A 26,422-nucleotide genomic window follows, 5' to 3' on the forward strand; every position below is an offset into this window, starting at 1 on the left:
CATTAGGAAATGAGCTGGCCTTCTGTGCTTGGTGCTTATCTGAGGAGTCACTCTATAAGCTACTTGCTTTGCTGTCATTTTTGATTTCCCATTTAAAAAAGGAACATGAAAGTGGATTAAGCAAGATTAAATTAGTTAAATATTTATTCAATAAAAGGCAGAAATGAAAACTGATCATTCTAGCAAAAAAGGTATAAATCCTCTTCAACAGAACTACCCCAAAGGGTCAAAGTAATTTGTTCAAGGCCACATGGCTATTAAGTGACAGAGTTGGAATTTTAACTAGGTCCACTTGCCTCCAAAGCACATGCTCTTAGCCTCTGCACTGTAATGCCTCTTTGTAAGGATGATTCCAGGAAAGTCCAGAAAAGCAGGTTGAAGTGCCCTGGCCAGAACACACACCAAGGACATAAAGACAGCTAGGGCCAGTTTTCTGCCAGCAGGAAGTGGACAGCCAGGCAGGATGCACACAGGACAGCCAGGTTTACAGGGTTTCCTCCCTACAGACTTTACTCTTTTGGCTGCCATCACCCGTTCTCCTCTTTCTTGGATTTCTTGCTTCTGGTACCTGAAGGGTGAGAGGCCATTAAGCCTTTGTCACATCCTGATAGAGGCCACAGCCCAGGTGTCCTGCCTGTCCTTCAGCATGAACAAGGGCCCTCAGCCCAACAGAGGTGATGCTGGAATTTTAATAAGGATTTAGGATCTTTTTCCTGACGATGTTTAGAATATTTTTGCAATTTTGAGACTTGGTGACAACAAAATAATTAATAATAATCACCCAACCATAAATAATGGAATCTATTAACAGATCATATGAATAAACATCTGCAGTTATAGATCATGTCCTCTGGGACAATCTGTTTTGTCTTCAGATTTTTCTCATGATGAGTTGAAAGTAAATGTTTTCCAGAAGTGTCCATATGTAAGTCTTGTTATCTCCTCAGGAATACCACAAAGCAATTTTCTCCTAAATACCTGAAGGCTGTGCTCATGCTCCCTCAATCCCAAGTCCTGGATCTATTCCTTATTTTGAGCTCCTTCTCCATCCTGGTCGCTATGGGGGAGGGAGGCAGATAAACAAATGAGAGCAACAGAAGGGAATCAGTGGTGCTATTTACAGGGGTTTACAGATGTACACAGGAAAGGACAGCCACACCCACCAGAAGCCTGATTTCAGATCATTTATTATAGAAAGGCAGCCCGTGAGCCCCAGTCATTCTGACAACCATCTCAGGATGTCAGTCTTTACCTTCTCCCACCCAGGAAGCACACGCCACTGACTCTCACCTGTGGGTTCAGCCCCACCCAGTTCTAAAGCCAATCCTGCGTGAGATAGGTACACATTAAAAACCTTGTCCCACCAAGAGTGACTGAAATGGGTCTTCCTGGAAAATATCTATCCCATTATTATGGTGGTAGACACCTGATTGACTTAGTATCCTATTAGCTCTTCAGATCATCCTTTGATTATGCACACCCCAGATAGACAGAGTACTTATTCCATGCCAGTTTTTTCTCTTAGGGACTCTAAAGTCTCTATCCCTCAGCCCATACAAGACAATGTGGACATGATGGACAAGAGACAATGTTTCTTTCTCTTTAAATTAATTAATTAATTAATTATATTTTTGGCTGCATTGGGTCTTCGTTGCTGTGTGTGGACTTTCTCTAGTTGCGGCGAGCAGGGCCTACTCTTTGTTGTGGTGCACTGGCTTCTCCTTGCGGTGGCTTCTCTTGTTGTGGAGCACGGGCTCTAGGCATGTGTGCTTCAATAGTTGTGGTGCGTGGACTCAGTAGTTGTGGCTCACGGGCTCTAGAGTGCAGGCTCAGTAGTTGTGGCACATGGGCTTAGTTGTTCCACGGCATGTGAGATCTTCCCAGACCAGGGATTGAACCCATGTCCCCTGCATTGGCAGGAGGATTCTTAACCACTGCGCCACCAGGGAAGTCCCAAGACGATGTTTCTTATGGTTCTAACTGCTCAGTGATGTTCTTTGGCTGGTAATATAATCATTTATTCATTCACAGAGTCAACAATCATTTATTGCATGTCAAACACTGGGAATGCAAGGGGAAAAACTCAGATGGTTTCCTATTCTCACAGAGACCACTAATAATTGACATACTCAGTTATTTGTCAGAGGGATTTCACCTTGATGCTAAACCAGCAGAGCATGTAGCTCATCCTTCATTACAGTACCCCAGAGAGGGTCTTCTATTTTCTTATGTGTCTTATATACTGATGTTCTCCAGACAATTGTCTACTTCCACACAGCTTTGGGCTTACCACTCCCTGCATCCCACCCCATCTTCCTCACCTGGATAAGCCTCCTACTGATAACCCCTTCTCAATTCCCTAAACTCCTCAGCTTCTGAAACTTCTACCTTCACTCTCTTTCAGTTCGCTGATTGGGACTTGTCATTGCCCAGAACTGCTTCTCCTCTAAAACCCTAACCACTCCTCTCCAAATCTCTGAACAACTTTCCATCACTTGAACTTTCTAGCACTTTCCTTTTCCCCAGCCCTTCCTCAGTAAGATCCTCTTTCCTACCACTTATTTCTGTTTTCACTTTTTATCAACCCATTTCCTGATCTCTAAGTCTTGCCAGCCACTTGAGTTGCTTTCTCGTCTCAGACTCCCTGACTCTGTCAGGCTCCCAACATATTTTCTTACAAGGCTCCAACTTTGAATCGGTCAGGCTGATAATCTCACACTGACCTCCTGATTGTAGCTTGACAGGGCACATTGGTGCCGCTTAGCAAATGCAGGTTTTCAATCCAGTGCTTGTCTTTATCCAGGGTCTCCTTCCCTCTCAGTGATTATTTCAGACCCTAACCGTTTTTCAGAAGCTTCCCCTCCAATCCAGACTCCCTGGCTCCTGTTAAGCAACTTATCCTCCATTTCACCCCCAAAACACTATGTGGTGTAGTGTCCTACTTTCTACCTACCGTAGCTGACATTTATTTTTATTTTCACCTTCTGTCACATTTTTTTCCTTCCAGAAATCTGGGAATCATCTTAAATGACTATTTACTCCTTATGGTCACATCCAAAGAGCAAAGTCTTCTTATAGATTCTACAATTAACTCTCTCTCATATCCATCCCCTCCCCTGGACACCCCTTGGCACCCTGGCAGTTTAGACTCTCTTCTACTCTCTCTGGACTGGTGCAGTGGTCTCTTCATGAATCTCCCTGACTCCAGACTTCCCCTATTCCAATTCCTCCTTCAAGCTGCAGTCAGAACGCATGCTCTAAAATACATACCATCCTTCAATGTTTTTTCTTGTTCCCTTAGCATAATGCTCTTTCTGATTGAAAGAGCTTCCTTTTCCTTTCTTCATGTTCTTGACTCTGTTAATAAAATACTATAGTTGGGAGAAAGCTTTTGTCTTTATTTTTTCTCTCCTTTTCTTTCACTTAATCTTCTACATTATATGTGGAGAAATATATCTCAATCTTGAAGCCTGAGCTCTCTGGTGGATTTGTCTGCAGGCCACATGAAGTCTTTTCTCCTCCACGCGAAAACTCAGTAGGGCAGGTCTGACTTCTGAAGGCTGAAGGTAAAAGCATAGGATCTTGGATCCCAGTTGCAAACTAATCTAGATTCCTCAAAGTAAAGCTGATGTTTTGAGCCTTTTCTGAATTCTGTGTCTCTTACTGCATCATTTCAGAATCTGCAGGAGTTGGAATGTGAGTAATTAGCATTTACAAAACCATTTATAATGGACTCTCCATCATCTGGATCCTATTGATACCTTCATATCACCTAGTGTTTTCACATTTCAACACCAATATCTCCTGACACCTGATCGCCAAGCAGGCTGTGACCAGCCATTCCAAACTACCTGTCATTGCTTAAATAGGTAATACTGTTTCATTTGTCTGCATATGCACAGCAAAGTCTTTTCCCATTCTGATTCTCCCTTCTACTCATCCTTTAATTCCTGTTCAAATGTCATCATCTCTCTAAAGTCTATTATTAGCACCAAGGAAAGGTGACCATTTCCTACACTGTGTTCCCAAAGTTTCTTATACCTTCCTCTCTTACAGCTGTTTTTACGTGCTACTACAATCACTAGACCATATCATTTTGGAACACCAAACTCTCCCTTATTCATCAATGTACTCCCTTGACCCATCGCATTCACCTAACACACATGGCAGCTAAAAACTTTTTACTGAATATAATAATATGTAAATTATAGGAAGAAAAACAGGATTAAAAATAAATACCTATAACGAACTAATCTTTTGTATAGAGTGATCCGAATATACAAAGAAGCTAAGATGTTTCATTAGAGAGACAAAATTACCGTGTTTGAAATAGTAGGGAGTGATGCTAACATATGTAGTTGAGTTCTTGAGTAGTCTAGAGTTGAAGAGCTCTTGAAACAAAGCTATACTTAATAGCAAGGCATGGAGACCTGGGAATACTGAGGGTCTTGCTACTCAATCCCTGCCCACCATATCTTAGACTTAGGAATGACTTGATTTCATTACCATAAGGACTTGTTTCCATTCAACTTCCAAAGATGGGCATAAACGAGGACAAGCATAGAAGAAAAGCGGATCCAAGTCCTAGGCCTTCTGCTTAGCACTGGAAAATCTGGTTTGAAGGAAATAAATCCAGCCTTATTTGCAGAGATTGACACCTTGACTCTGGATTACCATCTTGACTGTGGATTATGGTGCCTACAAGGGCAACTCTGGAGTTGTTCTGTGATCTCTGCCTTCTATATTTTCTAGTCACTTCCACCTGGAAGGAAAGAATTGAAATTGGCCTATTGCCCCCCACAAACCATACATGGGGGACAAGCATTGCTTGATATTCTAATGTGAAATGACCCCATTCTTGGTACTTGCCTTTCCTTATGGGAGTTGTTTCCCCTGTTTACATAGTGAAGGGACTGAAGCAGAGGTTGATGGAGCTGGGATTACAGCTGAACCAAATCATAACAGCTTGGGAATCTTTTGATTGTTTTCTTTTGTTTTCAGCATCTTTCTGCCAGTTCCGGCCACCTCCCTTCCTCTGGGGACATGCTGAATTCAGCAAGTCCAGCTCTATCAGTTCTGCCCCCTGAGCCCATTAGTTTCTGGTCATCTGATAAAGCCTCTGCTGCAGGCAGGACCTGCCTCCTTCCCTCCTCCCAGCACACTTGCAACCAAAGCTGAATATTGCTGTTCTGGGGCTTCCTTCCAGCCTTACGATTCAGCTCACCATCTTCAGCTACCTGGGTCATGGCTCTGCTATTCTTCTTGATCCTTGGTGAGTATTTCTGCTCCTTTTGGTCTAGGCTTCAGAATACTCTGGAACTTTGATTGGGGGAATCCTCTCCTTGCCCATCTGGTGCAGATCTAGGTATCATTCAAGGAAAGGCTCTTCCTTGCTCTCCTCTTTTCTCTATATCTGGCAATTATTCTAAATCCCCAAAGCCACTTAATCTATACCCAATTTATAATCCACCTTGATTACCAGAAAATTTCCTATTTCACTATATTTGCACTAACAAATTTGTAATAATTTATCCCATCGCCTTATCACATAAATTTTCCTAAATGCACTATTTATAAAAAGACAAATAAATGGACCAAGGTTAGCAGGAGGTAAAGCAAGAAAGGGAAGTAGAACTGCAGGACAAACACCTTTCATTTATCATATTGTACAATTTCCTTTCAAATGTGCTTCATATAATGTTTCCCTAGTTTTTCCCAGCTTCTTATTGCTTAGATTAATTTAGAGTAAATGGGGATTTTGGAATCAAAGAGATCTGAGTTTCAATCCTTGCTCTTTGATTTCTTAGCTGTCTGAATCTTAAAGTTACCATATCTCTCTGAAATCTCATTCTCATCTATGAAATAAAGATAATGGTATGTTCCTCAGACGTTTGTTAGGCACATTTTCACAAGATAACAGTACCTGCTAGGTCCCTTCCCTAATCAATCACATCCATTTTAATTATCTTGATGATCCAGTACATCACTGAAGCCCACACTGGTTTCTCAGTTGGGCACTTGTGTGTTCTATGCAGGATGCTGGCCACATGCTTAAACATCTATACACCCCTTATATCACCCAACAGATAGTCCCACCCATTATGAAGGTGCTGTTGAATTTCTCAGGCTTACCTTCAGTCACACCTCCTTCATGAAGCTTTCCTGATCTGTGACACCCATAGTCATCGACCCTGCTACAGAGTATTCAAGTCACTTTTGGGCTATGTCACTTTCACACCTACGTATCAGGTTCATCACATTCAGTTTCCTTTGCATGTACACATGTTTTGTGTTCTTTATTAGACATGTAGGGTGTTATGTATAATATAATTTTGAGTTTTAGACAATTACACACAAGGTCTCATTGAGTGTGGGAGTGGCCATATACTGAAAACTAAGGACATGGGGTTATTAAGAAATTATTTGGAAAGCAAGTATTTGGAAGAAAATATTCCAGGACAAGCCAATGAAATACATAGATTTACCTAAAAAGCTCTAGGCTGGAAGTCCAAAGATATTAACTCCTTCAGAAAGATCCTATAAGATGGGATGGCAGGCGGGGGTTGGGAATGATGAGTTCTGCAGTTCAAAGGCCACTGACACTCAGCAGTGTTCAGGACTCTCTCTACAGCATTAGGAGGGAGTCTAATGAATAGAAGAGTCTGATCATGTAGATATCCTGTAGGAAGAAACTCTGATGGTTCAAAGATGTGCTGGTGCTTAAACCTGGAAGTTTGGAACTCAACATAGGACTGTTTCTGACCTATTAATCAGGGTTCAGCAAACTACAGACTGCAAACTAAGAATGGATTTTACATTTGTAAACGGTGGGAAAAAATCAAAAGAAGAATAATATTTTGTGACACATGAAAATGACATAAAATCTAAATTTCATTGTCCATAAATAAAGTTTTATTGGAACATGGCCATGCTCATTCATTTATATATATATGGCTGCACTCATGCTACAATGACAGAGTCGAGTAGTTAGAACAGACTATATGGCCCACAAAGCCTAAAATATTTACAATCTGGCCCTTTACAGAAGAAGTTTGCTGACCCTGGTCTAAATGCAGTGTCAGGGAACACAGACATATCCTGCCATTTCTCCCTATGCTTTGTGCTGCCTCCCATGACATTTTTATCTTCCCCAACCAGTGTGTCTGCCCAGAGGCCTCCAGCATGCTTTCCTTTTGAGCCCAGATGCTGCATCACCACACTTTTACTTTAGGTGGTAATCACCAATCAGTCTAATTGACTAGAATAGAAAACCAAATCTATCCATGCCTGGGGTAGAGCCAACATCAGATGTAAAGGGAACATGACGGGTCAATTAGCTATGGTAGAACTGGTTTTGTGGTTCCTAGTCAGTGTTCATGTGTCCTTTGAGACTGGTCATTCCAGGAAGAGAAGGTCTCAACAAGGACTAACTTTGGAGGCTGCGTATCTACCACTCTAACTGTCCCACAAAGTTTGGCAAAGGCTTTCTAGAGAGTTGCGTTTTCGAACAAAGCGTTGGAAATTGACTACATGATCTCATTCACTTCTCTCTTTTTTCCTCAGCCTTTTGCAATGGACTTGGCCTCTTAGGTAAGATTTTTGGGTTCCTATGGGGGAGGACTTTAAGCTCTGGAGAGTGGAAATTCTGAAATTTCTCTGGGCCATGGAGAGAGCCTCTGGTTCAAAACAGCCCAAGTAGATTTCCTTTCTGGTTTCCCAACCCACCCACTCAGTCTCATGTGGGTAGATTTCCACATAAGAAAAAAGTTGGGTGGTTTATCTTGCAAGAGGATTCCTCTCCACTTGGCTTCTGTGACCCAAGGCTCTCGGCCACCTCTAAGTAGCAGATGGCTTTGTTTCAGGCTCAGAAGACACCTCACCCCCTGGGAAACAAACTTCCTTTTGCTCTGCTGAATTCTACCATTTCCAGTTCTCTCTGCCAGCTTTAATGGTACCATTGAACTAGAAATGCATCAGCTTCTGTGCAGCATATGGCTTCACCAGCAGAGTGCAGGCTGGATTTCAGCCACCACTGGCCATTTCTGTGAGGAGTCTTTGGGCAGAGCACAAACAGTTCAACTGAGGAGAGAAAGGGGCTGCAAAGAGAGAATTAGTCTGTGGAAGAGGAAGGCTCTGATGGTCCAAAATCAAGGGGATTGGTTGTTGATTATGAGTTTCTATGACATTATCCCTTCAACCTACTCTTTCTCTTTTTTTAAAAAAAATTATTTATTTATTTTTGGCTGCGTTGGGTCTTCGTTGCTGCGCACAGGCTTTCTCTAGTTGTGGCGAGTGGGGGCTACTCTTTGTTGCAGCACGCGGGCTTCTCATTGTGGTGGCTTCTCTTGTTGCGGAGCATGGGCTCTAGGCACGCGGGCTTCAGTAGTTGTGGCATGTGGGCTTCAGTAGTTGTGGCTCACGGGCTCTAGAGCGCAGGCTCAGTAGTTGTGGCTCACGGGCTTAGTTGCTCCATGGCATGTGGGATCTTCCCGGACCAGGGCTCGAACCCGTGTCCCCTGCATTGGCATGCGGATTCTTAACCACTGCGCCACCAGGGAAGCCCTAGTCTTTCTCTTGATAGTAGAGGCTTTACCAGAGAGGGGCAGCTACAAACTCCGCTATGAATGTGGAGGATTTTACACCCTGAGGGATGCAGTTTGATTCCTTAAAGGAGTGCTGCTTCTGGGTCTTAGTCCAATACTCAGATTACTTGGTCTTTCTTCTCTGGCCTCCAGGGCTATCCCTTACTGCAAGTGCCGGGAGACACCTGCTCTCTTTATAGCCTTCTCACATCCTAAGATGTTGCTCCTCCACCCCTGGGTCCCTCTTTCAAGACCTCAGTTAATTAAGTAAGCTAAAACACTGCCTAGGACACACTGCACTGACGAGCCCCTCTGTTCTTCTCTATAGTTTTCAAATCTTTTCTCACACCTTCTCTCCCCTCAAGCTGGATTTCTTTCATTCTTTTTTTCTTTTAATGTGACTGCATCATGGTGTAAGGGAAGAGGCAGTGGTTTTAAATTTATTTATTTATTTATTTTGGCTGTGCTGGGTCTTCGTTTCTGTGTGAGGGCTTTCTCTAGTTGTGGCGAGCGGGGGCCACTCCTCATCGCGGTGCGCAGGCCTCTCACTGTCGCGGCCTCTCTTGTTGCGGAGCACAGGCTCCAGACGCGCAGGCTCAGTAGCTGTGGCTCACGGGCCCAGTTGCTCCGCGGCATGTGGGATCTTCCCAGACCAGGGCTCGAACCCGTGTCCCTTGCATTGGCAGGCAGATTCTCAACCACTGCGCCACCAGGGAAGCCCCTGGATTTCTTTTATACTTATTCTGTGTTTCTCTCTCTCTCTCTCACTGTCTCTCTGTCTCTTTTTAAAAACGTATTTCTTCTTTCTTAGGAGGTGTTCTAGTCCTCCACTTCATGAAAATGAAAACTGATTTAAAACCAGAGTTTTATCATTCAAAATAAAATGAAATAACCTATGCATGATTCTGATAGCTAATATTTGCTGGAGTACACAATAATGCCTATCCAAGCTCTAATCTTAGTTACAATGACCCAAAAGTTATTTCTAGATGACTCTTCTTGAATTATATTTGTACTCAGATATATATGCCTTAAACTTTGGTGTGCAAAAATGGAGACTTTTCTTAGTTTTTTATAGTTTTATTTTCATTTCTATCTCTAACCTCCATTCTTCATATTGCTTCCCTCAAGAAATTATGGAAGAAAAGGAGAACAAAAACAAATGAACAAACCAAACATAAACTTCCCAACGCAGTTTAAAATCAGGTCAGACTTTTTTCACCCAACAGCTTCTTCTGGGGTTGATGCCAAGTTCTAGGGAGTTTATGCAGAGTTGAGACAAGGTAGGCAGTGGAAAATCTGGTCCTGAGAAATTGTATTCCATTCTTGCAGGGATCTGGGTCATTCCATGTGGCCCATGTTGTCACATGTTATACTGTTCATATTCTAATAGATCACAGACCACCAGTCTGAATGTGGCCCCTCCAGGTTCAACAGACCTCTCCATGGAGGCATGGCAAATTTAGGTTTTCTTTATCACTCTATCACTCTGGGGCTGAGAGGACTTGGCAGGATTGCCTCAAGCCTATTAAATATAATCTCTTTGAGGGCAACAATGCTAACTATTTTGTCATCACTATTCTCTGAGTTCGTAAAACAATACCTGGAATGTAGTATCCAGAAGTTTGTTTCCTGATGGACTCTTCCCTGGTCTCCTTACACTACCATCTCTACTCCACATCTAAGTCTTAGTAGAAGGGAAAGAATTTCTATTAGTCTTTTCTACCTCACGGTTGTAGTCAAGAAGCAGAAACAAGTCCTGGATTCCTCAGAACGTATCTGCAGGCTCTGTGAAGCATATCTCCTACTCCCAACCCCTAGAATCCTCTAGACTCAGTTTTGGGGCCCTGAGACTCTGAGGCTCTGACTCTTCCTTTACCCAGTACTCTCTGTATTTCTTCTGAGCTGGGTTCTTGGACATGGGAAAATGTCATAGAAGTAGCAAGGATGAGTCGGGGTGGATCATTGATACTGGGAGAGACAGTCAGGTTGTTCAGCCCAAATTATATCCAGACACCTTGCCTCAATCTAGCTGCAATGGGGGGAGACAGAGTCATGAGGAAGAAAGAACAAAAACAGGTATCATCTTTACACTCCTGTTCTGACCCGGGGTTTCCACTATTTGACAGTGTGACCATATTACCTTGAATTTCATGAGGATCATTTTCTTCATCAGTGAAATGGTGGGGTAGACTTGATGATCTCTATAGGTCCTTCTGATCCTGACCACCAGAGATTCTAAAAACTCTGCTGGATGCTCAACGAACCTCTTTCTCTTAATCTTCAAACACCTAGATATGACTGCTGGTTTTTGAAAACTAGCAGTCATATCTAGGTGTCTTGAAGTGGAGTTTCTTGGTAGGGTACAATTAAGAGTGTAGCCGGACTAGAACTCAGAGATGGAGTCCTGAAGCTCCTCTTCCTCCTCTTCCCTTTTGGCCCCTCCTTTCTCATCCCTCAATTTTCCACACACTGGAAGTGGTGGAAGAGTTCTAAGAAGACTGCATACATGCCTGAGTACTCTCTGGGCTCCTCCCAGATCTCCAGCCAATATCTCATTTATTTGCAGAGTCTTCATCCAGAGTGCGACTGGTGGGAGGTCGCCATCGCTGTGAAGGGCGGGTGGAAGTGGAACGGGACGGCCAGTGGGGCACCGTGTGTGATGACGGCTGGGACATGAAAGATGTGGAAGTGGTGTGCCGGGAGCTGGGCTGTGGAGCAGCCACAGGGGCACCCAGTGGTATTTTATATAAGCCATTGGCAGAAAAAGATCAAAAAGTCCTCATCCAAGTGGTCAGCTGCAGTGGGATGGAAAGTAAACTGATTGATTGTGAGCAAGAGGAAGATGTTTTTGATTGCTCCCACAATGAGGATGCAGGGGCAAAGTGTGAAAGTGAGTATGGCAGGGCTCAAGGACTATCTGCCAGCTGCCCACACCCCACATGACCACTCTTTGTCCTTATTCTCCACCATGAACTAATGGCTAATTGGCTCCTTGTCCTTCACATCTTACACTTCCTCAGTTGTGGACCCTGGAGACAAACATTATCCTCAGCTACAGTTGCTACTCATCCTTGGTTGAACTAATGATTTTCTCTTAGTTTCAATCTATATGAGAACCTGTTTCTCTTCTTCACACACACAAACATGCACAGATCCAACAACCACTAAACATTTGTATCTAGAGCTCAGGTGGTGTTATGGGGAAGAACTGAGCTCCCAAAGTATAATGTATGCTTTTTCAGTTCTCAAGGAGTCCACCATCTAGCTCGGTAGACAAGAGACACTCATAGGAAACCAAAACACAACAACTGTGTGTATATCTATATATATATACACATATATATTTATACATATATATATACACATACATACATATATATGTGAATATATATATATAATTGTTGTTGTTGTTGTATTCCTTTGCTCCATTCATATATTTGCTTTCTATGTATTAATAATTTCTCTCTCTGTGTCTATCTCCTCCTCCATTAGACTGTGATTTGGCTAAGGGACTAGTTCATGTCTTCTCTTTGTTACCCCACAGTTTGTTATCAGAGAAACAATCACCAAATTCTTGCACCCTGATGATGAGGTCTCATTCTTATTTCTTAGAAAAATTCAGTGTTAGGAGTCCCCTTTTCTGGGAAGGATGTGTTCTTACAAAGAGCAGATACTTCATCTTTCTTTTCCCACAGTTCCAGAGACTGTGCGGCTGGTTGGTGGCCCTGATCACTGCAAAGGGCGAGTGGAGGTGAAGCACCAAGAACAATGGGGCACCGTGTGCAAAGCAGGCTGGAATCTCTCAGCCGCGAAGGTGGTGTGCCGGCAGCTGGGGTGTGGGAGGGCCATACTGACCCAAAGATGCTGCAACAAGGATACCCAGGGCCAAGGGCCCATCTGGCTGAGTGAGGTGTCATGCTCAGGACAAGAAGAAAGTCTTCAGGATTGCCCTTCTGGGCTCTGGGGGAAGAATAACTGCACCCATGATGAGGACACATGGGTCGAATGCGAAGGTAATGCCTATAAGTCCAGCGACTAGGTTCATTCATGAATTTGATTAAATGGAATTCTATTCAACCAATGTTTACAGAGAACTACTCATGCATCACATAACCATGGCAAAGTTATTTAATTGTGCTGCTCATCAATTGTCTTGTTTTTAAAATGGAGATAATGATACTTGCCTTTGTATATGAAAATGCTTTAAATGATATTAAGCAATATATTAATATGAACTATTATTATATTGAATTCTATATAATAGGAAAAGGACACACCATTCCATGTACTTGTTGAAGTCTTCAATTTTAAAAAACTACTAGAAAGTCATTCATAAATATTAGACTTTTATAAAATAGATGGGAAAGTGAAAAGATCTTAGTTAAGGAAACGGCCCTGGGCCACATGGGTTGGAACCTGGAGCAAGGGTTATAATCACAGAAACACAGGTAAAGAGTTTCAAAAGTGCTGATGGGATTTGAATGAGGATGTAGATGATGTTATTTTTTCTTCTTTCCGTTGCCTCTCTCCATCCTCTGACCCTACAGATCCCTTTGACTTGAGGCTGGTAGGAGGAGACACCCGCTGCTCTGGGAGACTGGAGGTGCTGCACAAGGGCGAATGGGGCTCTGTCTGTGATGATGGCTGGGGAGAAAAGGAGGAACAGGTGGTGTGCAAGCAACTGGGCTGTGGGGAGTCAATCTTTCTATCTGCCAAAGCCCGGAGAAACTTTGGCCTTGGAGCTGGCCGCATCTGGCTAGATGATGTTCATTGCTCAGGGAAGGAGCAGTCCCTGGAGCAGTGTCGGCACAGGTTCTGGGGGCATCACAACTGCAACCACAAGGAAGATGTGGCCATGACCTGCTTAGGTAAGTCCTGTAGATGGAACCCAAGGGGACTGAGATTGAGGGAGGTGAAGAAGGGGGTGGTGGGGGTGAACTCTGAGGATAAGGGTTATTCTACCAGTGCCGTACAGCTGCCCATAATAGTCACCTACTTTATATGTTCTTCAAGGAATTTAATTGAGACATTCTAGTAGTGAATAGACTGATAATAATAATAATACTTGAAAAAACCCATACCATACAGTTATTGAATGTGAGAACAAAAAGCATTTTGAAAATTATTGAATTAACACCTTTATATTAAACATGAAGAAAGTAAGAGTCAGTCAATAAGTAACTTTCCAAAATCATAAAAGTTGTTTTCAAATGACAGGGCAGAACTAAAATGACCAGTATTGACTCTTAGCTCAGCATTAGTTGTCTTAGATGACCTCAGTCCTCAAACTCTAAGTTTAAATTATAGAAAATGGTCCCTCTCATTCTACCTATCGTCACTCCCCAGATATTAAGTTAACCTGTGGGAATAGGGCTGGGGTAGGGGGCTCTTTGGGAATGCCCATGAGTGTCTTTCTAGAGAAGCTGGGATACTAACCCTGAACTGTAGACCTCTATGGGGGAGTGAAGGAAGAAATCCTGTCCCGATGTGAGTCCGGAAATGCAAGCATAGCCCTTGGGTGACTGACTCAAGAGAGTCACAGTTCTGAAGCCCAGCTTTTTAATCAGGGTGGGAAACTGGCGTGCAGGGCTGCCTGGTTAAATACTCAGCTATGGGACTGGGTAAGAGCTGATAGTGGACCAAAGATATGAAGAGCAGCTAGTGCCCAGAAAAGGAGGGCTTTAGTGACAGAAGACTAGGGTTTGAGCCTTGCTGCTGCCATTCTGAGGCTAGTTAATCTTAGATAGCCACTTAACTACTCAAGACCTCAGTATTTTCACTGGTAAAAAGGGAGACACTTGTCCCATTCCTCTTGAAGAGTTTTGTGATTGTGTGAAGGTGAGAAGTGTTAATATATGTGAATACTGTTTGTGACTCATAGGGGAGTTGGTTGAATTAAGTGCCTGGGGCACTGTACCAGATTCTGACATGGTTCACATCAGTGTGAGATACGTGTGTGATTAGGTCTGGGAGGGTCTCTGTTTCCTATTCTGGAACCCAGTCTTCTTTCTTGGCCTCTTTGTGACTGAATGAAATAATCCCCCCTTGGCATGTCCCCATCCTTACTGTACATTCTTCTTTTCTTTACAGAACTGTAGCCTGGCCTTCTTGATGCTTGACCTGATCCCTGCAGGCCCTGAGAGTCTTTTGCTTTCTCCTGGGCCAGAATGGCCTGGCATGAGCACTGAGCCTGCAGGCTTAGCTACCACTCCCTCAGCCCCTCAGCAGGAATCTGAACACTCTGCTTATACTTTGCTCTCAGAGCCAAGCACCCCTATCATTGCCTGGAGATGTGAGCTGTTGAATTCTCTCTTGCTGGGGAAGATGAGCTCCTAGTCGCCCTCTCCTCACTGCTGACCCTTTGGCATTGGTTCTGGCCTCTCCTGCTTCTTCTCAACCAGCCTGGCATCCCCAGGCCTGTTACTTTGACCACTACAGGCCCTTTTCAAGACAAGATCTATGTCTGTAAAGAACATGAAAGGAATGAGACAACAAAAGAACATTTGAAGGGGAATATGGGTTAACAATTACATGAAAGTTGGGGGAAAGCTTAGAGTCTTTTTGAACGCTTTTTCTTAACCTTTAGGTGATCACAACAATTAACATCTGAATATTCTCCTATTCTTTGATGAAAGTAGACCATTCTTTCAAGAGCAGTGCAGTATCCTGTAATCCTAGACCTTTTCACGACACTTGGAAAAAAATATCACACTCCCTGAATGCCCATAATAAAATATCTTTGTTGACCATCCATATACATCTTGCCAACATGGTGTACATTGAACAAGAAGAATCTCACAAATTCACTATAATTTTTCCAAGGAAAAATGTATTTATTGGCTATGGAGCTGCCACTAGGAGAAGGGAAAGGAAGAGATGCAGAAAGAGTTTAGGGAGGTCCAGAGTCATGCCTCATGCCAACCAGATGATATCATTTTAATTCTGTCAACTCGGACTTTAGGATCTGCAAGTCTGAGGCAAGATAGAATGATACTAAGGAGAGAATCATGACTTAATTCTAAAAACTGACAACTTTAGATTCTGAGGCTGAGCCGAGTACCTGTAATATGCCTACATTTATGCTTTCTAATAAAGTAGATCTCACAGTCTCAACAGTTGCCTCTCTCTGTGATATACTCTTTCTACCCAAGAGGAAGCAGGTGTCTCAGCTTTACAGGGATGACCTTTTAGGCAGGATTAGGTAGAAGATGCAATCTGCCAGCAGATGCAATCTTATGTGTAATATAGCTCTCTCCTCTGGATGGAGAACTTTCTCCCTGTCTATTTCTTATAACGGGAAAATATGTAAAGAAACCTAGCTTCATAGAAGAGAAGAAAATGCCTTAACAGACATTTTGAGATCTATCCTGTCTACTCAAAGAGATTTTGCCTTTATCTGATCAGTTATCTCAGGTCTTCCTGATTTTCCCTACAGACTAGTATCATGTTCCCTAAACTGCACAGTATTATATCTAGAATCTAGAGGCCTGCTGAACTGCCTTGATTGAGTCATTGAAAAGCTCTTTTATCCTAAGTAGAGTAGAACAGGATTGGCATTTCACAAAAGGAACTTTGATTTCCCCTTAATTTCTACATTAAAATTCCTTTTGTAAAATTCCTACTTAGCAAGACCCCTGAGAACAAATTAGATAAAAATAACACCTCTTGGAAGAGGCCGGGTGATCCAATGCAGAAGGCAAGACATGACAGAAGCCTAAGAGGTAGCGTTGGACATCTAATAAGAATGTGCCACTTAAATAGAGGAAACTGAGAAGCTGAAAGTCATAGTTGACACCAGCCTATTAGCACTGTCCAGGAGAAAATTGTTCCCTGACCCAAGAAGATGGCTGTTTATCTTGATTTCCAAAGTGGACATGGATGAAATAGTACATCAGAGCCTGAAGAAGTTAGCATAGTGACAAGGACTGACAGTGCTCACAAATATTCATGTTTGTTTCTTCTTCCTGGACATGCCACTAGTCTATCCCAAGTTTGTGTTATAGAAGATACCCCAACCAGACTCCTGCCCCCACCCTAGCAAAGCAGTGCAGTAAACTGGAGGTCTTCATTCAATGAGAATATTACCCATTGGGTATTTTAGGAGTTGCCAGTTGGCATACACCTTATCCTCCAAGTACCTGTCCTGTAACAGGCATCTCCTGACACTTGCCCAGTTCCAGATCCCTAGCTACCCCCGAAGTGTTCAGCATGCACTTGCTCACTACACTTTCTTACAGGAGTCCTGGGCAGCAACGGGCCTCCAGGTCTGTGGAGCTAGAGCCTAACACCAAGCACCTACATAATCTCCAGTGGGGAGGGGACCCACCCCTGGGAGTTTACCCTGAGGCTGCAGCTGCAAATTGGCCACAATCAGTCCCCATTTGGACTTGCTGCCTGATGGTCCCAGGCTTCTCAAGTAACTAGGGCTCCCAGGTGTCCCTTTGATCTAGGTGGGACCATATGTCCCATTCTCACAGTGGAAATAATTTATGACACTTTCATATCAAGGCAGTTAACAATTGTGTGCCTTCTCAATGCTCTTTCTCTCCTTACCTGCTGGCTTGTTAGAGAAGACCCCAAAGACCTAAGGGAGGGCAGACCCAGAAGATGGAAGGAGCCTGGATCTCTGAATGACAGTGTGGATCTCTGAATGACTCATACTCTGCTGACTGTGTCATGAATAAGAAATAAACCTTATTTGTGTTAAGTCACTGAGGTGTTGAGGTGGTTTTTACAGCAGTTAGTTTAGTCTGACTAAAACAGATATAAATAGTATTTTAAAAAATCAATTGCATTCCTTCAAAGCTCACCAAAAATATTTCTGATGATCATTTGGCTTCCTCAAAAGCTTCTAGATATCTAATATTCCATGCTAATCAGGAAATGTGAGACTTGGCTCACTCACTTTATTTTACTATAAATTATATTTTATTTTGGATACTTATTTTTGATGGTCTTCTGACCCCCCACACACATACTTTTTTTTCTAAAAACCATGCAAGATGCTCCTGGAGAATTCCTTGCCAACATTATTTGGTGTGTATCTTAAGACTTTATTATTTTTTTTAAGAACAATTTTAGGTTCGCAACAAAACACAGTGGAAGGTACAAAGATTTCCCATACACCTCCTGCTCTCACATATGCATAACTTCCCCCATTCTCAACATTCCCAATAGAGTAGTATATTTGCTAAAATAATGAACCTACATTGAAATGTCATTATCTCCCAGATTCCATAGTTTACGTTAGGGTTCACTCTTGGTGTTGTTCTATGGGTTTGGACAAATTTATAAATGTGTATTCACCATTAGAGTATCATACAGAATAGTTTTACTACCTAAAAATCCTCTGTGCTCTGCCTATTCATCCCTCATGCCCCTCTAACCCCTAGCAACCACTGATCCTTTTATTGTCTCCATAGTTTTACCTTTTCCAGAAAGTCATATCATTGGAATTGTACAGTATATATAGCCTTCTCAGATTGGTTTCTTTCACTTAGTAATATGTATTTAAGTTTCCTCCATGTCTTTTCATGACTTGATAGTTCATTTCTTTTATTTATTTATTTATATTAAAAAAATTTTTTTAGTATTATTTTACAATCTACTTTTAAAAATTATTTATTTATTTATTTATATTTTTGGCTCTGTTGGGTCTTCGTTGTTGCATGTGGGCTTTCTCTAGTTACAGTGTGCGGGCTTCTCATTGCGGTGGCTCTAGGCACACAGGCTTCAGTAGTCATGGCACGCGGGCTCAGTAGTTGTGGCTCGAGGGCTCTAGAGCACAGGTTCAGTAGTTGTGGTGCACGGGCTTAGTTGCTCTACAGCATGTGGGATCTTCCTGCACCAGGGCTCGAACCTGTGTCCCCTGCATTGGCAGGCGGATCCTTAACCACTGTGCCACCAGGGAAGCCCTCATTTCTTTTTAGCACTAACACAGATTTTTGTGTGGACATAAGTTTTAAACTCTTTTGGGTAAATAGTAAGGAGTATTTTTCAACAATATAAGCATGCCATTCTGGCTACAGTTGATTGATACCAAAAGTGGGCTGATGTCCAAGCTAGGTCAATCAACCCTTCCCAGGAGACAGGAACTCTGACTGAAATCAGGTTAGTTTCTCCAAGTAGCTAGACTTGTAACAAATTAACCCAGGAGCTGTGGGTGTTCATTTTCCACATAGATAAGAGAATGAGAGGAAGCCCTTCCACAGAGATACATGAAATGAATGAACGAGATGCACAGAGAGGAACATAGATGAGAGACATAGAACCCAAACAACATTTTCAATTTCTGGTTCTCATCTTTTCCTGGAATCCAACAGCATTCCTGGTCTTGGGTTCTGTGACAAGCTGTTGTAGGTTTATAATATATGTATATTATATACCATGATATGTAATATATATTATAGTATACATATTAATATATATTAAATTTTTATTGAATTATCTCATTTTTTTTCTTTTTTTAGGGGGGCTGCATCAGGTCTTAGTTATGGCATGCAGGATCTTTCATTTCGGTGCACGGGCTTCTCTCTAGTTGTGGCACACAGGCTCCAGAGCATGTGGGCACTGTAGTTTGTGTCATGCGGGCTCTCTAATTGAGGCACGTGGGCTCAGTAGTCACGGCACATGGGCTTAGTTGCCCCAAGGCATGTGGGATCTTAGTTCCCCAACCAGGGATCAAGCACTCATCCTCTGCATTGGAAGGCCGATTCTTTACCACTGGACCACGAGGTAAGTCCCTATCTCATTGGTTTTTGTATTTCTAACCAAAATAACCCTAACCAACTTTCCTGTTTTAACTTAATAAAGTGGTAATTTACCTGTCCTATGTAAGTTTAGTTAGATAAGCCCATTTATCAGTAATGAATCAATTCTCACTGCATTTATAAAATCAAGTTTATGGATCTGAAAAGATGAGGACTAAGATCTATAACAGAGGTACCACTACATCGTATTATCCTTGAGTGATTCTGGTCGGTTGGATGACCAATCAACTTGTTTACACAGGTGACATTTATAGCTCATGCCCTCCTTATTAAAACACAGATGAATTGAGGTACTGCCATCAAGATGGTGACATAGGTCATTCCAGACTTCAGTCCTCATAAGAAAACCAACTAGCAACTATCCATAGACAAGAATGTCATTGTGAAAATTCCAGAACCTGGGGGTGAGGCTGAAAAAGAACCCCTGGGCCACAGAGACTGAGAGGGACTGCATTAGAAGGGTAAAGAAGCAGTTTCACTTTGCATCATCCATCCCCTAGGCTGCCACTGTGCCACACTGAGAGGGTCTCCCTGGCCTGTTGTTTCTCCAGTAGGAAAAGAGAGCCCAAGGTGGACACCCAGCTCCCCAGCATTGAGAGATGCTTCGCAGGAGTCCCACTCAGATCTTGCCTCATGGGATTCACTTAGGCCTTCAGTATTTCTTCATCAGGACCACCCAGTAATCTATTCTGAGGGGAAGGTCACCTAGACCTAAAGCAGTCAGTAAGATGGGCCCACAGTTTTACTTAAATTCATGAAGATGCTCTGAAAGTTGTAAGAATGTCCTCATCTCATGATGTCCTCCTAATGCAGGACCTAGATCCAAAACGCTCCTTGGAGATGTTTGGGAAACTAGATAATGTCATTTTTACTCTTCCCCTAACCCATGCTTTCCCCTCCTTGGGTTTCTTTTTCTTTCTTTTTTTTTTTTTTTGTAATATTTATTTATTTATTTACTTTTTTTTGTTGCGCCGGGCCTTAGTTGCAGCAGGCGGGCTCCTCAGTTGCGACTCCAGGGCTCCTTAGTTGAGGCTTGCTGGCTCCTCAGTTGCAGCATGCATGTGGGATCTAGTTCCCTGACCAGGGATCGAACCCAGGCCCCCTGTATTGGGAGTGCAGAGTCTTATCCACTGTGCCACCAGGGAAGTCCCCCCCTCCTTGGGTTTCTTTTCTTCTACTCTGAGGTGAAGGCATCCTCTCATGGGGCTTAACGCATGATAATGGGATAGGTGTGCCTAATGGCCCATTTGTTCTCTATAGACTGGCTGTGGGCAGAGTTAGAAAGCACCTTCTTGTTGAGGGTCATGGTCTAGGGCAGCTCTGTCCAATAGATATATAATATGAGCCACATATATAATTTAAAATTTCCTAGTAGCCACACTAGAAAAAAGTAAAAAAAAAAAAAGAACAGGTGGAATTAATTTTAATACTATGTTTTATTTAACTCAATATACCCAAAATATTATCATTTAACAGGTAATCAATATAAAAAAATTAACAAGGTACTTTACAATCTCTTTTTTTCTTACTAAGTTTTCAAAATCCAGTATGTAATTTACACTTACGGTGCATTTCAATTTGAACTAGTTACATTCCAAGTGCTCAAAAGACATTCATGGTTAGTGGCTATTATGTGTGACAGCACATGTAGGTGTAAGATAAAGTCATTGGGGTTATATCAGCCTTAGTTCTTATCACAGGTAAAACTCTGAAAATTACTTAACATCTCTGAGTTGTAGATTCCTCATGTGTAAAATGAGTAAATTTTCTACCTCAAAATGTTCAAACTCATCACATCTAAAACTTATAATATCTCCTCTTTATTTCCTGAACTTTCTGTTACTGCCCTGTTACTATCTTAGTTGGTGGCCTTATCATTTCACCTTAGGCCAAAGGGCAACAACAACAAGAACAAAAATTCTCTCTCCCTGCACGTCCAGTCAGTCGCCAAGTTCTCTCAGACATTTCCTTAACTAAGTCCATTTCTCTTCTTTCCTACTCCTGCTTCAGAGCTTCATAATGTCCAGGTTATCCTCTCCCTAATTCATTTTCTGTATGATTAGTAATGTCTGTCCCTTGACCATGACCTAGAGCACAGGTCACAAAGCTGCGGGGCTCTACAAAAATGCTTGTTTTCAAACAATTTTTAAAGTTAGTCTCAAACATTTAAAAATTAGTAGATTTTACATAAAATTCCCAAACTCTGATTTCCTTGGACAGTCAGACGATCTAGCAACATGTTATTTTAACCTCCTGGCAATGACCAACTGAAACAGAGTAGCAACTGCTCCCTTAGATGAGGAAAGCTTTCTCCAGCTCATCATAGCGCCACCTGGCCCAACTCACCACCTGGAAAGTACACTCCAAAACTCCTAGGATAGCATTTAAAGCCTTTCATGATTTATCCTCTGTGTCTCTTCAGCCTCATTTCATGTCAGTACTTCTTCATATTTTGTTCCAATAAAATCAAACTACAGGGCTTCCCTGGTGGCACAGTGGTTGAGAACCCACCTGCCAATGCAGGGGACACGGGTTTGAGCTCTGGTCCAGGAAGATCCCACATGCCGCAGAGCAACTAAGCCTGTGCACCACAACTACTGAGCCTGCACTCTAGAGCCCGTGAGCCACAACTACTGAAACCCACGCGCCTAGAGCCCGTGCTCTGCAGCAAGAGAAGCCACCGCAATGAGAAGCCCGCGCACCGCAACGAAGAGTATCCGCCGCTCACCGCAACTAGAGAAAGCCCGTGCGCAGCAATGAAGACCCAACGCAGCCAAAAATAAATAAAGTAAAATAAATAAATTTTAAAAAATCACACTACAAATATCTCAGCAAAAATGCCTCACTACTCATGACTTGATGATTTTGTGTGTTTAGAATGTTCTTCCCTACCTAGAAGCTAGCTGAACTACTACTCATTCTTGGAAATTCAGCTTACACATCACGTCCTCTAGAAAGGTTTGCTTAATTCCCTTACCCCACCCCTTTCCTGATATAAGTTCAATTAGACTCTCCACTATGTTACCTCTATACCCATGACTATTCCAGTTATCATGTTAAACACTTCATTGTGTTTTGTTTGCTTATATATCTCTCTTCTCTACTATACTGTGGGTTCCTGGCACTTAAGAAACATGCCTTATAAAAAAATCACTGTAAACCCAGCATGCAGTACAGTGCATGGCGCATACTATCATTTTTAGAGACCAATAAGTAACACCCCTTTCTTACTCATCCAACTTTGGAACAAACTGAGAGTAGCAAGAGTCATGCAGAGGGAATCAAACTTCAGCTTTCTCACCAATAAAAAGTACTTTGGAGGAAGTGGCTTCAGTTGTGTGACCTCAGTGGGTTCTCTGATAACTCACCGCTGTACTAGGCAGATTTACCATGCCAGCCACAGGCAGTCGAGACACCTATAGGCCTCTGCATCAGGGACAGACTCCTTTTGTATGGACAGTGGCAGATTAGAGCATGGTGAAGCCTGGTAGCACAAAGAGAAAACCCAGGTGGCACTAGGGCAAGCTTGCGCAATTGCTTCTCCTAAATGTATCAATCAAATAAATCACATCTCCTTGATAATATTCTTCCTCAAGTATGGACAGAAAATCTCTTCCTTTTATGAAAACAGAAGAATAGAGGATGTGTAATCCTAACACTCCAGAGCAGAGATCCAATAAGTAAATGAGTAATATTAATTTGAAGATGAAATCAAATTGACATGCATATTAGTAGTACCCAGCCACAAATCTGTTGTGTGACTGTGTTAGCATTTGTTATGGTAATAAACCATATCGATATCTCATGACTTACAATGTAAACATTTATTTCTTGCCCAGGCTAACTGAGGGTTGCAGGTCAGCTGAGGTTTTTCTGGGCTCAGCTGGGCTTGGCTACATGCTGTGGGCTGGGTTCAAGTTTCCTCTGTCATCTCATTCTAGGAAGTGTGTTGAAGGAGCAGTCAAATCAAACCATGAAACTGCAATTAAGTGTCTGAATGGATGCAGCAAATACCTTGTACATTTACATCCCTTTGGCATGTCCTATAGCCAAGCCAAAAGCCAGTGAATCAGGGATGTCCACTTCTCCCAAAGGATACTTGAGCAAGTCACCTGACAATGAGAAAGCATATATAATTCTCTTATAGGTAGGGAGCCAATAGTTGGAAGTCGTAATCCAATCGATTACAGTGACTTGAAACAAATTTCTTCTCCTCTATGGACCACATTTTCTTCATCTGTAACATATGGGAATGAAGATTCCTGTTTTTGACCACACATCTGGGCACTATAGCCCAGACAAGTTGAAATGGAACATTAACCATCACAGTTTCCCCTGCAGAAAGTGGGGTTTGTTAGATATGACCCATGAGCATTGTAGATCTTTTCCCGGCATTGTGCTATGTTACTTCACTCTCCAAACTATTGCATTTGAGTTCAAATCACCTCTGTGCCCTCATCACTGCTCCATGGAGCAAAAGGTGCTGATTTCCCAATAGAAGCATCCTCTTGTGTAAATTCGTATCCTGATGTTGAAGCCCCAGTGATTTCCCCCAGAGGATTTCACATTCCTCTCCTTTCTAGTGGTGCACCCGTTCACTTACCACCTCCTGAATCAGCTCTTATCCCCATTTACTTCACTAGAATCTTTGTGAGTGGGTTCATGGTTTTTCATTTCATTATATTATTGTATAACTTAAAGGCGTGTTCCATTTCTTGGTATATATGTATGTATTAATGTTATAAAAATAAAATGTGAGAGCTTGATAAATAATGCAGTCTTTAAACCCATGGAGAAGGAGGAGACAGATATTTTAATCTGAAGAAATTGTGAAGGCACACACATGAGCACAGGAAAAGGTGTTAAACAGCACAGTGTATGCAGAATCATACCCTTACACTCTGAGTTTAGAGGGTTCCACATTTCTCATTGAGTTTTTTGCCTTGGCCCTGAAACTTTAAACCAGGCAAACTCATCCCCACACAGGCTTTCCCAAGTCAATAAACAAAGCTGTGGCACACTTTTCCTGTTTTTGGCAATTTCCTAGGGGTCTTTAGTCTGGTCCCCAACATTGCTCCCTCTTCCCTCCAGCTTTGTACATCACTGACCATTTGTTTCTTTCTTTTTTAAAGTTTTTATTTTATATTGAACTATAGTTGATTTACAATGTTGTGTTAGTTTCAAAGTGATTCAGTTATACATAAACATATATCTATTCTTTTTCAAATTCTTCTCCCATTTAGGTTATTACAAGACTGTTTGTTTCTTTTCTCAGTCTTCCTCTTTGGACTCGATACCTGGACTTGGAAGTCATTACTGAATAGCATCTTCCCAGGTCCCTAATATCTCAGCTTCTACACATTCTTATGCCTAGATACTCAAAGATTCAAGAAATGTTGAAAATTAAGATGTCTTATTCCCCTCTAATCCACAATCTGAATTAAATACAGGCTTCAAGTGTGGAGAACTGGTAGCCACAAGGTGCTAAAGGAAGAAATGGAAGAGATTATAAATATCCTGATTTTGGGTGAGGAGGGGAACAATATTACAAGTACCAGGGTTAGTGATAATGGCGAACTGACCCCAAATGCCCAGAAGATAATTTGCATATGCCTGTTTCCTGTATTTCACTTATAAATGTTGCCCAGCTTGTAATTTCCCATGATTTTATTTTTCAGCTGTTTCATGCTCACTTATTGGTACACTGTGAAAGTTTAAATATGCCAGCTAGTATTTTATGGATAGTTTGACCCTAAAAATCATCCTGTGCAACAACTGTCAGACATTACACATAACCTGGGTGACAGCCCATCGGTCCCCGCCTTACTGACACTTGTGCATAGCGTGACTACGATAGAGGCTGCTGTGAGACAAAAGGATGTGCTGATTAGATATGGTCGAGGAGACATCTTTATCAAAGATGACAGACAGGCCGTTTGAATTTCAGCAGGACCACTGCCTGATGAGATGCTCATCAAAGTCAGAAACTGCCTGTGGGAAACTTCCTTTGAGCTACCTGTGTTCTTGAAGAAGGAGCTGATGTGTTAATATGCATTCTCTTCACATTTTGGAAATAGAACCAAACTATAAACAGGATTATATTTAATTTTCTTGGCCTCCAGAGTTGAGGAAATAGAGATTGGCCATCAGAAGGCTCTTGTTCCTTTTTCTATTTCTGTAAATGTGTGCTTTCGATTGTGTGACTTCTGATCCCGACTTCCTCAAACCTCTGACAAGCCACTGCCTCCTGATTCTAAGGTGAATTCTTTTTTCGATGAGAGAGCACCTCCAGTTCCAGTACCCCGACCTGGTCCTCATGCTGCTGAGGCTCTTGCTGTTGATCTGTGGTGAGTAGGGCAACTCAGAAAAGGGTATGGGATTCCATTCCCTGGTGCCCGGCTTCCTGAAGAGCATTGGGACTTCTCAGGACTAAGTTTCTGCCAGGCAATGGTCAGGCATGCTCAGATCTTTACTTCCCACTGAGGGCTTAGAGTTGGGAAGAAAGTCATAGATACTGGAAAGCCAGATTTTGGAAGAAAACTATCATTCTAGTTTTTATCTCATAGGAAGTGTTCACTTTCTGTCTTTCTTTCCACTTTTGATTCTGACTTGGTTCTTGGTGGTTTCGATAGCCAAAGATAATTCAAACAACAAATTGGCCTCTCAGTTCCTTGCCCTTCTTATCATCAACATGATTTTCCTATATCCTTCCTTGACTTCCCCATTTCTACCATCAAACCCTAGAACTATCATTACCAACAACTGTCCCACTTCCAAAATCGTTGACTTCAGCACCCACCTCCCTACCTGACTACATTGTATTTCCAGCTCACTTTCTCTAATGCTCCATATTCAACATGCCTTCCCCTCCCCAGGCTTACTTTTCCACTGTCAAATTACTACACTCCATGTCCTCACTTCTCACAGTACTTAGATTCTGTAGTTTATCACAATATTCCCTTGGATGTACCTTCATCCCTCTTTCCCATAGCACTTTCCTGACTAACACACTTTTCTGCATGCTTCACACCTGTGCCTAAGCAGCTGAATTTGACTCTAAACAAAAGG

The 26,422-nt window shown here is 42.3% G+C and overlaps 1 protein-coding gene and 1 pseudogene across 1 annotated transcript; both read left to right on the forward strand.

The window, feature by feature from the left end:
• The first annotated feature begins 463 nt into the window (after positions 1-463).
• CD5L (CD5 molecule like) lies at positions 464-15,188 on the forward strand. Its single transcript, XM_061183815.1, has 5 exons — positions 464-674; positions 11,152-11,475; positions 12,281-12,598; positions 13,133-13,453; positions 15,172-15,188. The coding sequence occupies exons 1-5, from the start codon at positions 464-466 to the stop codon at positions 15,186-15,188; spliced, it is 1,191 nt and encodes a 396-aa protein (XP_061039798.1).
• Positions 15,189-25,670: 10,482 nt separating this feature from the next.
• Positions 25,671-26,422, forward strand: part of LOC133087050 (Fc receptor-like protein 1) — a 55,663-nt pseudogene continuing 54,911 nt past the window's right edge.

The sequence above is a fragment of the Eubalaena glacialis genome, chromosome 3, assembly GCF_028564815.1.
Source record: "Eubalaena glacialis isolate mEubGla1 chromosome 3, mEubGla1.1.hap2.+ XY, whole genome shotgun sequence".
NCBI classification, from domain to species: Eukaryota; Metazoa; Chordata; class Mammalia; order Artiodactyla; family Balaenidae; genus Eubalaena; species Eubalaena glacialis.